Here is a 15,788-nt window from a genome sequence, read left to right on the forward strand (position 1 = left end):
GAAAAACCCATGTAACAAGATCCTCTCTCCCAATAGCTCAGAGCACAAAAGTTTCTGCTGTCTTTGGAACTTTGCCCCTAAATAACTTAAAGAAGATGCAACCTATAGTTCCATACTGACAGCATGTCAAAGAACATGGTACAGCTGGCTATGGTTTGCAAGGAATGACAACATGGCATGATAGCATCTTCAAGGACTTTTAAAATGTTATCTTAAGTGATATGTGAAAACATTGTGTGTGTGTGTGCATGTGTGTGCACACATGTGTATGTGTGTGTGTGTGCATGTCTGTGTGTGTTATAAGCAGAATGACATATAAATATTTTCTCACACTTAAATCAGTTGAAATACAAAGCCATCTCTTTGAACATTTATCACTTCTTTATGATGAAAATGTTGGAAAAGCAGGCAACCGAGTTCATGCCAGAGACTGCCCCTGCTCCCCTTACTAGGAAACCCCCATAGAGACTGAGCTGCTCATGTGCTACATCTGTGTAGGTCCTCTCTATGCATGGTCCTTGGTTGATCTTTGATCAACTCTCCCTGGTGGGGTGGCCTTAATCAACTGTGTTGAGAAAGAATCAATACAGTTCTGATGAGACTTGTTAGGCTTGGATCAGATAGTAGGGGTGGAGGACCTCCCCTATCAATGGACTAGGGGAAGGGAATGGGGGGGAGAAGATGGAAGGAGGGTGGGACTGTGAGGAGAGGAGGAAGGGGGTTACAGCAGGGACACAAAATGAATAAATTGCAAATAATAATAATAATGATAATAATAATAATGAATTAAAAATGTTCAAGCCTTTCTTTTACAGGTGTTCAAAATGTACAGTAAATATGTTACAGTGTAATAGCACTGTAATTACAGTGTAATAGCACAGAACTTATTGCATAATCTGTTTGTAGTTTAGTACCTACTTATTAGTCTTTCCCCACATTCTCACTGTCCTAGGATTCTGGTGTCCATTATTCTACTTTGAACATCTGTGAGATCAACTTTTTTTAGATTCTCTTGTTAATGAGGTCATGAGATTCTTGTATTTCTGCATCTGGTTTATTTCACTTAATATAATTATAGCCAGTTCATCCATGTGATTGCAAACAAATCATTAAATCCTTTTTCTTGCTGAAAAAGTATTTCATGGTATATATATATAGCACATTTTTTATATCCATTTATCATTTGATGGGTACTTACTTTGTTTCCATTTCTTGACCATGGTGAATAGTGTGGAATGAATGCTCTAGTGCAGAGGTCTCTTTGCCATTCTGATTTTTACTATTTTTGAGTATACACCCAGCACTGAAATTACTGGATATGGTAGTTGTATTTACTTTTTTAAAATGAAAATTCATAGTTTTCCGTAATAGCTAGTACAAAATTATATTCCTGCCAACAGTGTGTGAGGGCTCCCAATTTTCCATTGTGTGTGTGTGTTCCTGCTAACATCTTCCCCCACCTCTGTTTTCTATAACCATTCTTACCAAGGTGGTGAGATCTTTTCTCATCTTGCTTTTTATTTACATTTTTCTGATGATTCATAGTGTTAATTTTTCATATATCTGTTGGTTATATGCAAGTTTTCTTTTGAACAATGTCTATTTTGAACTATTCTCCATTTTTATTTTTAATATTGAATATTGAGATTTCCTTATATATTCTCGACACCAGTTTTTTTTTTTTCAGATCTATCATTTGCAAATATTTTCTCCAATTTTGTGGGTTGTCTACTCAGTTGTTTTCTTTGCAGTTCAGAATCTTTTTAGTCTTATGTTAGTCTCATTTGTCTGTTTTTTATTGTTTACTATGCTTTTAGGGTCTTTTTCAAAACTGTTTTGTCTATTCAAATGTCCTGAAGCATTTTTTCTATATTTTCATAGTTTTAGATTTTGCATTCACGTGTTTAATCATTTTTAATTTTTGTGCAGTGACAAGTAGGGATCTACTTCTGAATATGGCTATACCATTTTTTGTCATTTTTTGAAGAGACCATTCTTTCTCCAATGTGAGTTTTTAATACCTTTGTTGAAATTGTTTGTAGATGCTTATTTTTGTTTTTTTTTTTTTTTTAGTTTCTGTATTGTGTTCCATTGGCAAGCCTCTAGGGCATTTTCTTAATCAGTGATTGATAGAGGAAGGCCCAGGTCATTGTGAGCAAGGACATTGTTGAGCTAGAGGTCTTGGGTTCTTTACAAAAGCAGACTGAAATTGTGGTATTTTTACACAATGGAATACTACTCAGCAATCAAAAATGAGGAAATCATGAAATTTGCAGGCAAATGGTGGGATCTAGAAAAGATCATTCTGAATGAGGTATCCCAGAAGGAGAAAGACACACATGGTATATACTCACTCATTTAGTCCTATAAGATATGATAAATACAATTAATTCTATACACCTAAAGGAGATGAACAAGAAAGAGGACTTGGGGTAAGATGATCAATCCTCACTTAGAAAGACAAATGGGAGGTGCATTGGATGTAGGAGAAAACAAGTAACAGGACAGGAGCCTACCGCAGAGGGCCCCTGAAAGACTCTACCTAGCAGTGTATCAAAGCAGATACTAAGACTCATAACCAAACCTTCGGCAGAGTGCAGGGAAACATATGAAAGAAGGGGAAGTTAGTAAGACCTGGAAAGAATAGGAGCTCCACAAGGACCAAATATATCTGGGCACAGGGTCTTTTCTGAGACTGACACTCCACCAAGGACCATGTATGGATATAACCAAGAACCTCTGCTCAGATGAAGCCTGTGGTAGCTCAGTAACCAATTGGTTTCCCAAAGTGAGGGGATCAGGGACTATTTCTAACAGGAACTCAATGACTGGCTCTTTGGCCTCCCCACCTCCCAAGGGAGGATCAGTCCTGCTAGGACACAGAGGAAGACTTTGCAGCCAGTCCTGAAGATACCTGATAAAACAGGGTCAGATGAAAGGGGAGGAGGTCCTCCCCAATCAGTGGACTTAGAAAGGAGCAGGGAGGAGATGAGGGAGGGGGGGTTGGGAGGGAATGAGGGAGTGGGATACAGAGTTAATAAAATGTAGCTAATAATAAAAAATAAATTAAAAAAGAAAAAAAAGAAAGCAGACTGAGCAAGCTATGATATACAAGCAGCACTCCTCCATGACCTCTGCAATAGCTATTGCCTCCAGTTTCTTGCCCTACTTGCATCCTGTCTTGGCTTCTGTTAATTGACTGTGATTTGGGATATGTAATCCAAATAAATGCTTTCCTCCTCAATCTTTTCATCATGATGTTTCATCACAGAAGTATTTACCTTAAATTAGACAAGGACTTATATTTTAAATCACTATGGTGTGTGACTAAATAATGTGAAAATAGATAGATGCATTCAAGGTCTTTCAAAACACGCTTTATTCTTTTTATTTTTAATTTTTGGACATATAAACAGTTGGCTCCCTAAGAACTTTGTAGTGGTAATAACCTCTATGTTTCTATAAACCTCAATACAGCTATATTTTTCCCTCTAGGTTATATCCTCATGACAATTGGCTACATCATTACCTTGATCTGTCCACATGATCTACATGCTGTTTATATAATTGTTTGAACCATCTGGTCCTTTGTCCTTGAGACCAATGATGATCATGGTATACCAGCACTTCGAATATGTCATATGTGGAAAACACATTTGTTATTTCAATCTGTCTCACGCAATCTACAAAAACAGTAACAAGGGCAAATGTTTAAAAACTCATTGAAAGATAAAATAGATGGTGAGAAATGGAAACAATAGTCAAGTACTAGAGAAGGAGGGAGGGAGGGAAGGAGAGATAAAAATAAGGAGGGTACAAAAGAGACAGAGAAAGCGAGAGAGTGAGAGAGTGAGAGAGATAGAGAGAGCACATGACTTTGTTGTGATAAAGTATAATATTTTCCCAGCACAAGCCAGCAGTCTACTGGAGATTCCGAAAGATTCTGCTTTTAGTCTCCTTTATTTTTGGAACATGCTCCAGAGGAGAGGTATTATTTTCTTTTCATTAACTTCCTTGTCTTAAAAACACTCCTAAGATCTTCTCATATTTACAACTTCAAAATGAGAGGGAAATTGTTGTGAAAATTTTGTTCTTTGAAATAAATTACCCTCTAAGCTCATGGATATTAAAAGATAACTTTTATATCTACTTGTCAGCATATTCTATGTGAGATAAATTCTGCTTTTGGTTATAGATTTGAGAAATTTTATTGAATGCATATTTCTCTCATGTAATCCTCAGTTATAAGCCTTCTGTTCTCATTTCCTTGGCATAAAAATCTTAGGACCCACCTACAAACTCTTCTCATCTTGGTTTGTCATCTAATTCTAAATCGTTTTGTGTTCCCTTAAACAAAACACCTTCAAAGCTGTACAGCTCTATCTTTCAGTGAACTAAAGGAGAGGTGGCAGCAGACAATCTCCTTAAAGATAACCATCTTTTTTTGTTTGTTTGTAAATATTGTATATGACTTCATGGCCTGTCTTGGGGAGAGCATTATTTGCTACTTTTTCTCTTTTTGGTGAGAGGTTGTTCTCTTCTTTCTCTAAGGTTTTGTATTTAATCAGAGTTGAGCTTGGATGAGTTGTAGCTATCTTAGAGCATGAACTTGACTATATTGATAGAATTTATCAGTAGAAATACCATTAAAATAATGGATGAATGTAATGGCTGCCAAACATAAGTGAAAGAGGCAAAACAGGTTGAGAAAATGGCTTGGAGTGCTCATCAATTATTCATGAGATAAGGTTTGATGCAAATTTCCCAGAGCTCAGGTGAGATATATTCTTGGTTACCAGATGTTTTGGTATTATGTTATAGTCATCAAACCAGATTTTAAAGTTAGCTTCAGCTGTAAACATGACTAAAACCTAGACTTATCTTCAAGAGGGAACTGAAGAATTGTTCATATCTGATTGTCTGTGGGCATATGTATGGTACATTGTTTAATTGCTAATTGATGAGAGCGGACCTCCTCCATTGTGGAAAGTGTCATCCCTGGGAAGGTGGGCCTGGGCTGTGTAAGAAAGGTAGCTGAACTTCTCTCCAGGATACTGCCTTAGTTTTGCTGATGAAGAACTGTAAGACGTAAGATGAAATAAACCCCTTTATCTCTCTCTCTCTCTCTCTCTCTCTCTCTCTCTCTCTCTCTCTCTCGCTCCATCGTGATGATACTTATGACAGAAACAGAAGAAAACAAACTAAGACATCAGAATTCTCTTACTTCTTGATGTTGAGAAAGAGGTGAAAAGGGTGATTCAGGGTCGTGCTTTATAGTTCAGACAGGCTTTAAATTTGAGATCTTCCTGTTTCAGCCCCCTGCTGGAATTACAGGCTTGTGCTACCATGCCTAGCTGTTTCACTTAGGTGTGTGTGTGTTGTATGTATGTGTGTGAAATATGATTTTATTCATCACAATGTGCCTCTGTCTGTAGCTAGTTTGCCCAGACTGCATAGTCTGAACACCAAACATTAAATATGCAAACTATTATGTTAAATTCCTGGATTCAATAAATCACATGGTGGTTCTAAAAATGACACAGGTTTGGAAATGAGACATGGTTCATTTGTTCATTTTTGGCTGGCAGGCTGACCAAAAGGGTCACTGGAAAGTGGGATATCTCAGTTGTAAAATACTAAATTAGCTGTAAGGTAGCAAATCAGTTTTGTGAGAATTTTATTGCTGTTGGACAAATGGAGGGTCTCAGTACACTGAGCCTTTCTGGGCCTTAATCCCAAGGATCAAACTAAGTATTATAATTTGTTGATGATTCACTGCACTTTGAGAGATCCAATCTCACAAAATTTAATCATCCCTATTACTTGACAGTGCTGTTAAAATATTGTCAAAACAACTGTTTGGTTTGGCTAATTTAATCAATTGGCCATTTTGGTACTGTAGTTAAGCTAATTAACTTAGTACTATCGTAAATGGATTATAGAAAATGTCAACTCAGCTCATGTAAGCAAGGAAGATAGTTTTAATTAATTAGTTTATTTTGCCACAAATATAATTATATAGCATCTTAGATGTCATTTGATGGAAGTAGGTGCTTTCTGTGAGCTCTTGATTAGAATCTAATGCTTAGGCCTGCAGGTGCCTTTCAGGACAAGATAAATAGGGCTTTCCCTCCTCCTGATTTCGACACTAGATTCACCTGAAAGTGACTGGTCTCAGGGCTTCATTAAGCCAGTCATCCATTCATCTTATTATATAGACTCTACTTTGTTAACTACTTTAATAGCTCTCTCAGTCAATCTTCGTGTGAGGCCTACAGATAGTTAATTAAGAACAAATAATAGCTCATGTTGGTCAATTTTCTCTAGGTTTAGGCTGCCTTTTACAAAATTGTCGATTTAACTACTAGCTTTGAGTAGAGGATCTTCTGTTTTCCCCTGCTTTCATTCTAACATCTCTTTTCTCATCATATTGGAAACCAAATAGAGGCATAAAAATAGTATGTAAAGAAAGACATACTGATTATAAACACTATGCTAACTTCCTTGCTTCCAGTTGCTCTCATATCAGGACAAGTGGCAGTTAGTGTAGAGCTTACATAAGGAGGATAAGTGGATTTAAAGAAGACTAGTGTGAAGTATGTTTCTGGGCATATGTGTATGAGTGAGAGTGTATGTTAAAATTAGGAGAAGTAGAAGGGGTATTCGTCTGGATAGGAACTCAGAGATGCCTGGGATAGGGCAATATATCTCTGAATTATTTAGACAAAACAGCACTTCTAATCTTTACCTCTATACCGAGTACATATTCCAGCACAATTTCACATTCATATATTTAATTTTCTCCTTGCAAACATCCTCTGTATGTGGAGGAATGTAGAGAGGAGAAACTTTTTTTTTCTCATGAACTTAGTATCTTTCTTCATTGGAGGGAAAAAAAAAGAACTTTCCAGATTTTTTTTTTTTAACTCTGGTCCTGTGGCTAGAGAGATGGCTTAATGGTTAAGTGCACTTGCTGCTCTTAAGGACCCTGGTTTGGTTTTACCAAACATTACTCACCCACATAGCAGCTTATAAGCATTTGTAACTCTGGTTCTAGAAGTTTGGTGCTCGCTTCTGACCTCTACATGCACTTCATGAACATGGTGTGCTTACATACATGAAGGCAAAACACTCGTGTACATTAAGTAAAAATAAATCTTAGGACAAAATACTTTCGAATTTACTGTTAAGTAATCTTACAAAAAAGAATAGGTTCTCAGAAAAAATTAATGTGATTTACTATTGTTAAATCTGCTAACCCAAATTCATTTGTTCTTAAGAGATGCATAATTTACTCAAATGACCCAAAGCTTTTAAAGTAAATCTTTGAGAAAACAAAACAAAACTTTATCCAATTCCAGGAATAGTGTTGATTTTTTGTTTGTTTGTTTGTTTTTGTTTTGTTTTGTTTTTCTTGTGTTGCATTCCTTCTCAAGACTGAGATTCATTTGACTCTCAAGAGTATGTACATTGTTGGCTTAACTCATTGCCGAATCAATAATGTGCTGTATTTTTCTTTTTTTTTTAAACTTTTGAGTGATGTCAATATTATTGCAAGTCCTTTTTTTCCTTCCTCCTTTAACTTCTTGCAATTACAATCTTTTTTTTTTTTCTGGCTTGTGAGCATTTTTACTCTAAAATTATGAAGAAACAAAGTAAAGGTCTTTTTAATCTTCTGGGAAGTGTGCCTCTAAAGTTTATTTACGTCAGAACTTACTGTAATGAAGAACAAAAGTTCTAGACAAGGTCCCCTGCTTCTAGGGAGTGTTCAAGGCTAGGTCTTCTGGAGGCCAGCCTGCAGTTGTTTTTTTTTTTTTTTTTTTCGCTGAAGTTTATAACTCACTGCCTGATCATTTTTTTTTTTTTTTTTTTTGCAAGGGGGCCAAAAGTAGGGCTTAAACTACAGCAGGGTGGGAATCTGACCCATTTTGACCACTCAGAGGCTCTAGCCTGGAAAATTCCCTGTATGTGGCAAAAACAAACATTTGAAATGAAGGCAGAAACTAGGCTTAAACAAAGAATGAAACTCATGCTCCTTTCTGCTCTCCTGCAGATAAACATATGTGCCCAGTCTTTTGTTTCCCAAACATCAGGTTTCCATTATTTAAACAGAGCTTCTACCTGAATCTGTCTAGAGCATGAGATAGAAACATTTTAAGATTTAACAAAATTATATATACATATATATATATATACTCATATATATATATATATATATATATATATGTAGTGCATTTTGCCTTTGCTCAAGCTCATTTAATCAAAAGAAGTGCTACAATGATGTCCTCAAGCCCTCAAGCTTTTGGAGCTTACTGTAAATGATAGGCAACTCTTACTAGTTTCCTATGCTTATGCATTGTAGGATTTACTTTAATATCAATGGAGAGGAAGATGTCACAAGCTCTCTGCTGCTTCTTGTGACATTTGTAAGTTTGTCCTCTGTTACCTACAATCATTTCTCTTTCCTGGTTCTACTGAACTCCATACTTGTGTGCCTAAGTACTAAGGACAAAGATATCTCCCTCTGCTTACAGTTTTGTAGGCAGTAATGCTCACTACAGTATCAACAAGAATTGAAGAATAGGATTCATAAGAATCATTGTAGTTGCACATCTCTTTTAACCCTCTGTTGTGGGTTACCTGGTTATCTGCACTAACTATAAAAATTTCACAATTACAAATTTTTCTTTCCTGATCTCCATCTTGCTAATACATCTAAGAAGAAAACTTCTCTTTGCATAGTAATCCTTCCAACTTTCTGCTTCTTCTTTAGTGTTTTTGTAATAACTTTATTAATAAAGTCAACAATGACAATTGTAAATGGTGTATGTATCTCCTTTGGTCAGTATAAGGTGAGACAAAAGGATTAGATAGCAGGGTAGAGATTTAAAAATATGAGCTCTGACATAATTTTACTATTGTTGAAATTCACATCTACTTATAACAGCCATGGGTTCTCAGAGAACTTCTTGAAACTTGGTCACCCTTTCTTTCCTGATTTTTAAAGAAGCGATAATATTAATACTATATAAGGGGATAGCTGTGTGTTAGGCATCATTTCAAGTACTCCAAATATAATAATTCATTTAAGCTTAGCGACTTCATGATATGAGCAATTAATATCATCCCCATTTTTCAGATGACACAGCAGAGACATGAAGAAGAATAGTCAGTCATGTGACTACATTTGTAGAATTAAGATGTAGCAGAATGTGGATTGTGAAGCCAAGTGATTGGCCCTCAGAGGCCATTCCTTACAGTTTTCTATGCTTCCTCTCTGTTGAACTACTAAGCACAAAATAAATAGCACAGTGCTAGGCACAAAGCATTTGGTGACAGCTGGTATTGTACAGTTCTGTCACCTCTTCTGGACTGTATTGTTTTTCTCACTCTTATTGCTGCTGAATTATGTGAGGGAGATCATCATTCCACAGAAAAGGAAAAACAGTCAGAATAGCAACAGAAGCAGCAGCAGGAAGAGGAGGAGCAGCAGCTGGAGCAGCAATTTACAATAGCAACATAATTATTCTTTACCTTGTCTGTTTGTCTGAGCTACAGTTGAGGCAGAGTCACATGAAAGGAGGCACTAAATGTTAAAACATTTCCTTTTCTCTCACAAAAAGATTTTATCCTTCTTATCTCCAATCTTTCAGCAGCAGGGCAGCCAAAATGGTTAAAAGCAAGGTTGTAGAATTAGGTAGAGCTGCTACCATTCTTTAATAAACAGGGGTAAAGATTTAAAAATATACTAAAGGCTGTAGAAGTTGTTTGTTAACAAAGACTGCTACTAGAATAAACCCCTATTCTCCCTATTCCTTAACTTGTTTTAGAGTGCCAGGATCAGAAAAATATATAAAAAAGAGAATTCTGTTAAAATTATATTCTTCTTTTAAAGGTAACCACTGAGTTAAAAATTCTCTAATACGTTTGTGGAAACTTCGTGGGTTTTTTTTTTTTTTTTTTTGAGATTTATTTGAATGAGCTGTTATGATTGGAGACATGAGAATTTCAGATTAATGTTTTGCAGCCAGAAAGAAAAAGCCCTCTGGAAAGCTGGCAAGTGTTCATAAATCAGTCCCAGAATTATGTAGGTTGAAGGCTCCCCAGTGGACAGAGTGAATATATAAGAAGGAAATCAGAGGTCTGGTGCAGTTACATCCCAGAGTCTAGGGATGGAGAGAGCACAGAATTGAAAGCTTTCTTCATCCTGAATTTTTAAGGTAAGTCAGAACAGTTTATATGTTTTTTTTTTAATTAAGAAGGAGAACACACACACACACGGGAAAATGTTTGTTATGTATGAACTTTTTCTTTTATGCTAAATTTTAACACTGCATTTTGCAGAATGCTTTAATTATTAACTGCTCTTTCTGTTACAGGATTGCATGTGTGAGCTAAGTAAGCTGATTTTTGATAACTTCTTTAAACACTGGCAACTAGTAAGTCTTCTGTGGGATTTATTTTTGCTTCTTTCATGTTAATTTGGAAGGTAATACAAAATAATGGGCCTTTGACAGAAATGAAAGTTTGCTGTTTCTTAGGAAGTTCGCTGGTGCTTACATTTTAAATTGAATATCTGCATGCAGGTACTTTGAAATTATCTGGTGCAATAGTTTTGCCCTCTGTGTGTTTATCTTTAGTTTTCTTTGTTTCAAAGAATGTTATTACTTTTAATAAAACAATGGCTTTCCTACCTGAACACTGTTGTTAATGCTGGAAAGTAATAGCTATTTAGTTCTGTGAAATTGAAAAGATAACAATTAAAAAATTGTAAGACTATATCATGAATAGTCACTGATGTGTAATTCTGATTTAATTGATCAATCAAAATTATGTCTGTTTGACCCTGACTCAGGTTTAGTTGTTGTTTTGTTTTCTTTATCTTCTAACTATACTGAAAATGGATTTATTTCTTAGGAAATAGATCAGACTTAAATATCCATATTGAAAAGCAGCATTGACTATTAAGGTTTTGAAGCAAAGGTTTTAGGAAATATGTACATATTCATATTTTTATTGTTATTGTGAAAGAAAAGAGAAAGTAAATAGATTATTTTATGCATCAGAAACTAATGATGACATTCTATCCTAATTTATCCTCCTGCATACACTTTCAGTTTTCTGTACAAGTATCTACTTTTTTCTCTTGCCTGTGCTATTTATATTTTCCATAGCTGTAACAATTTGTATATAATAACTTACTTCAATAAAGAATTTCTCCATGAAGCAGTGGGCAGCAGTGTGATTTCTAGAAAGCACACAGATGGAGAAATAAGCCTCGGTTTTTGACCTATGAAGCTGCCTTTGGGATCCTTCTTATTTGTATCATACAGTTCCTACTCTTTAGATTATTAATTTGTCTCTCAAATTTCCAAAGACATAAGAGAAAAGAAAGAGAATAATTTTGTTCAGAATTTTCATTCTAACGCCACTGAGGATTTTTTTTTTTTTTTCTTCCTCAAGAGGTAGTGGTAATTTCTGTTTGCCAAGCATGGTGTTTTTATGTTTTTTACTACCACTTACATTATTTTGGCCTTTGACAAAAGTTCAAAATGCTTATTACTCAAATATTCCATGGGGTTTGAGTATGTTTTAAGCACTCTGTTTTTCTCCCACAGAGAAGGTGTAAGAATTACGGAGTTGCTGACAATTCAGTATGAAGGACAATTTCAGTTTTGCCGCCACCAGCAGAAACATCACCAGCAGCCTTCCTTTTGTTAATCTCAACATGTCTGGCACTAATGATCTCATCTTTAATTGCTCACATAAACCATCAGATAAGCATTTGGAAGCAATTCCTGTTCTCTACTACCTTATTTTTGTGATTGGTTTTGCTGTTAATATCATTGTGGTCTCACTGTTTTGTTGTCAAAAAGGTCCTAAAAAGGTTTCTAGCATTTATATCTTCAATCTGGCTGTGGCTGACTTACTCCTTTTGGCTACCCTCCCTCTCTGGGCAACCTATTACTCTTACAGATATGACTGGCTCTTTGGACCTGTGATGTGCAAAGTGTTTGGTTCTTTTCTGACCCTGAACATGTTTGCGAGTATTTTTTTTATTACCTGCATGAGTGTTGATAGGTACCAATCAGTTATCTACCCTTTTCTGTCTCAAAGAAGGAATCCCTGGCAAGCATCTTATGTAGTCCCCCTTGTTTGGTGTATGGCTTGTCTGTCCTCATTGCCAACATTTTACTTCCGAGATGTCAGAACCATTGAATACTTAGGTGTGAATGCTTGTGTTATGGCTTTCCCACCAGAGAAATATGCCCAGTGGTCTGCTGGGATTGCCTTGATGAAAAATGTCCTTGGATTTATTATTCCTTTGATATTCATAGCAACATGTTACTTTGGAATCAGAAAACATCTGCTGAAGACCAATAGCTATGGGAAGAATAGAATAACCAGGGACCAAGTCCTGAAGATGGCAGCTGCTGTAGTGTTGGCATTCATCATTTGCTGGCTTCCCTTTCATGTTCTGACCTTCTTGGATGCTCTGTCCTGGATGGGTATCATTAATAGCTGTGAAGTTATGGCCGTCATTGACCTGGCACTTCCTTTTGCCATCCTCCTGGGATTCACCAACAGCTGTGTTAATCCCTTTCTGTATTGTTTCGTTGGAAACCGCTTCCAACAGAAGCTCCGCAGTATGTTCAGGGTTCCCATTACTTGGCTCCAAGGCAAGAGAGAGACTATGTCTTGCCGAAAAAGCAGTTCTCTTAGAGAAATGGACACCTTTGTGTCTTAAATTTGTTAGTCGGATACATGTGATAAGCCTAGCGAATGGCTTGGAGGCCCACACTTATGATCTTTAAATGGCATCAGTATAACAATTTTTTGCCTTATCTAATCTTTACTTGCTCCCCAGAACAGAAATTCAATTATAACTGTAAATTTTTATACTTCATCAACTTTCAGTGATTGTGCCTTGTTTCTCTTGTCCCTTAGCTTGGAATTGTCATAGGTGAGCAATATCTGTAATCTAGAAGTGACTGGGGATGTTATCTCAAATTATAATTAACAAATTATGGGGGTGATTTGGCATTTCAGATTTCTCCCTGGAAAATGCTGGCATTTCTTAGTGGAGTTTTATGTCCATTTTCACCAGATTTTTCTTTTCTCTTGACTAAGGGCCAAATTTAACCTCTTACTCTAACCAGCATATCCAGGTGAACACTAAGCTTAGCATGATATACTCTTCTATATATACCATAGGTTAGTAGTCTCAGTATGTAGTTCCTCCTTCTAAAGAAATTGTTAAGTTGTATTCCTTTTCTATTTCACTTGAGTATAGCCTTGTACTTACTACATACTGAATAGGCTATATACTGAATAGGTCTAGAATGTAGATTAAATCGCACTTCTTTATTTTAGCTTATTCTTGCAGTTATAGAAAGTACAGTATTTAGTAAAACAGAACTGCAATGAAAATTTTATTACCCTCTAAACTGAATACATACATTGAAAACTTTTAATCCATTTGACTAGTCAAAGATTTCTATTCTCCTTAGATAATTTTTGAATACTACAACAAAACACTGTGTATTATTACACTACGTAAACGTCACTTTTTACATTTTTAACCTTTTGAATGTGCTGTTTTGATATATTCAGTGGTGACTTGAATTTAATTATTCATGCTTTTGTTCTGGGCTGTGTCCCAAAATATCTCTTTGACCCTGAAAAAGAGAGGATTCTTTAATTCTTTAACTTTATAATAAACTGCAAACTGGAATAGGAAAAAGTAATGTCAGAATGAAATTTTGATGATGCCTTCTTGGCAGCAATGAGACCTAGCAAACTGCAAGTTTGGTGTCCAGCAAGGAACTTGTCAGAACAAAGATCCCCTAAGGAGTAGTTTGAACCTGCATTTCTGGGCACAGTTCCAGAATGTATAAGAGTCTGTGAAGGTGATTTAAATCAAGCACAGATCCACAGAGCTCATTTTCAATACAAGTACATCTCTAACATTAGAGAAATATAGTACCTGAAACTGAGTTACCTAATATTTACTCAATCTTGAGAATGAATATTATCTCTGAAGTTCAAAATTTCATTCTCGTCATGCCCCATATTATACCAGGTCACATAAGATGATCCTGGACCAATGCTGAACTATGAGGTAGATTTAAAGTTTTGAGGACTTAACATTTTTGTCAGATTACTGGTTTTTAGGTTGAAGAATCCTCTCATACATCTTCCTGAGAAATTCCTTATCTCATGTATTCATGTATTTTTTTCAGTAAAAAATATATATCTAAATGTATAATCAATTATGGCTTCATGTTTTAAGTAATTTTATACAACATCTCATAAAAATAAAATCATTGTTGGGAGACCATGTGTGCTTATTATTTTTTAACTGTCTCCAGGTTTAGACGTATGCTTTCTCTTAATCAATATCCCCAAGTAAATCCCCACTCATACTTCTCAGTTTCAGCGTACATCATTACTTATCTAGTGCAACACTAAACAGGCATATGAAAAGTGCATGTTAGAAATGAATTCTGATACCTCCTTGGGGGTTAAATGACAAACATGGTGTCAACCAAACAAGCTGTCAGGCACAAAATGTGGGCTTTAGCACATAGATTATTTCTTGTCAACATTCAGTTCATATTATTTTCTCTACTGCAATCATAACTAGTATATCCATCCCATCCACCCTGGGACTTCCCTTAATCCTTTTTGGCGGGGGATTTTAAAAGACTGGTTTCTAGGGCTGGAGAGATGGCTCAGCAGTTAAGAGTACTGGCGGCTCTTCCAGAGAATCAAGGTTCAATTATTGGGACCCCCATGGTATATCACAATGGTCTGTAACTCTAGTTCTTGGGGATTAATATTCTCTTCTGGCCTCCACAGTTATCAGTCATGCATGTGGACATAAACAGATATGTAGGCAAAAAACTTACAAAAATGAAATAAAATAATAATGATGATGATAAAAACTACTGGCTTCTGCTCCCATAGGAGGCCAGTAGTGTACACTGAGGAGTGTTTCCCTAGTTTTTCTGAGAGTAATAAATGTCTACTGAACAGATAATGGAAAAAATATGTGAATTCTGATTGAAGGTATGTTTATAGGTACTAACATCCTCTTCCATCCTTGAAAATGTAAATGTCAGGTGACCTTTTGAGACAATTTGAAAAATTTATTATTCCCATTTGTTCACTTATCAAGATTTTACCTATGAAGTGAACACTATGTGACAGGTACAATGTTGTATGAATTTTCCCATTTTATTCACACAAGAACTCAGGTATTTTCATGTTACAAATAAAAAAGTTAGGCACAGATCAGCCTTAACTGATCTATAAAACAGATCAAATGGGCAATCCCAGGGAAAGATTTAATGCTTTAAGTATCAGTCCTAGGCTACCAAAACAAGTATTTGAGAGAAACTCTTATACAGTCTTTCAACCTTCATTCCAAACAAAAGTGTATAGGCAGTTGATGTATTTGTGCTTAAAAGAACTGATAGACTAAGATCAGAAAGGAGAGGACAACCTCCCCTATCAGTGGACTTGGGGAGGGGCATGCATGCAGAAAGGGGAGGGAGGGTGGGATCGGGAGGGGAGGAGGGAGGGGCTTATGGGGGAATACAAAATGAATAAAGTGTAATTAATAAAAAATAAAATAAGTTAAAAAAAAGAAAATTGAGGAGGTAGCTGGGTAAGGCTATGACCCTTGTTCTTCAGTGCTTCCATCTGTTGTCATAAGCCTCACAGAACCACATGGAATAACCAGTGTGTTATACATAAAACAAAACAGAATTCTCAAACATTTG

General features: G+C 36.0%; 1 protein-coding gene across 1 annotated transcript; it reads left to right on the forward strand.

Moving 5' to 3' along the window:
* The first annotated feature begins 10,158 nt into the window (after positions 1–10,158).
* On the forward strand, positions 10,159–14,308 carry Agtr2 (angiotensin II receptor type 2). The gene is made up of 3 exons (XM_021629568.2): positions 10,159–10,220; positions 10,380–10,439; positions 11,619–14,308. Exon 3 carries the CDS (start codon positions 11,657–11,659, stop codon positions 12,746–12,748), a length of 1,092 nt encoding a protein of 363 aa, XP_021485243.1. The 5' UTR covers positions 10,159–10,220; positions 10,380–10,439; positions 11,619–11,656; the 3' UTR covers positions 12,749–14,308.
* The last annotated feature ends 1,480 nt before the right edge of the window (positions 14,309–15,788 follow it).

This window comes from Meriones unguiculatus, chromosome X (assembly GCF_030254825.1).
Source record: "Meriones unguiculatus strain TT.TT164.6M chromosome X, Bangor_MerUng_6.1, whole genome shotgun sequence".
Classification (NCBI taxonomy): domain Eukaryota; kingdom Metazoa; phylum Chordata; class Mammalia; order Rodentia; family Muridae; genus Meriones; species Meriones unguiculatus.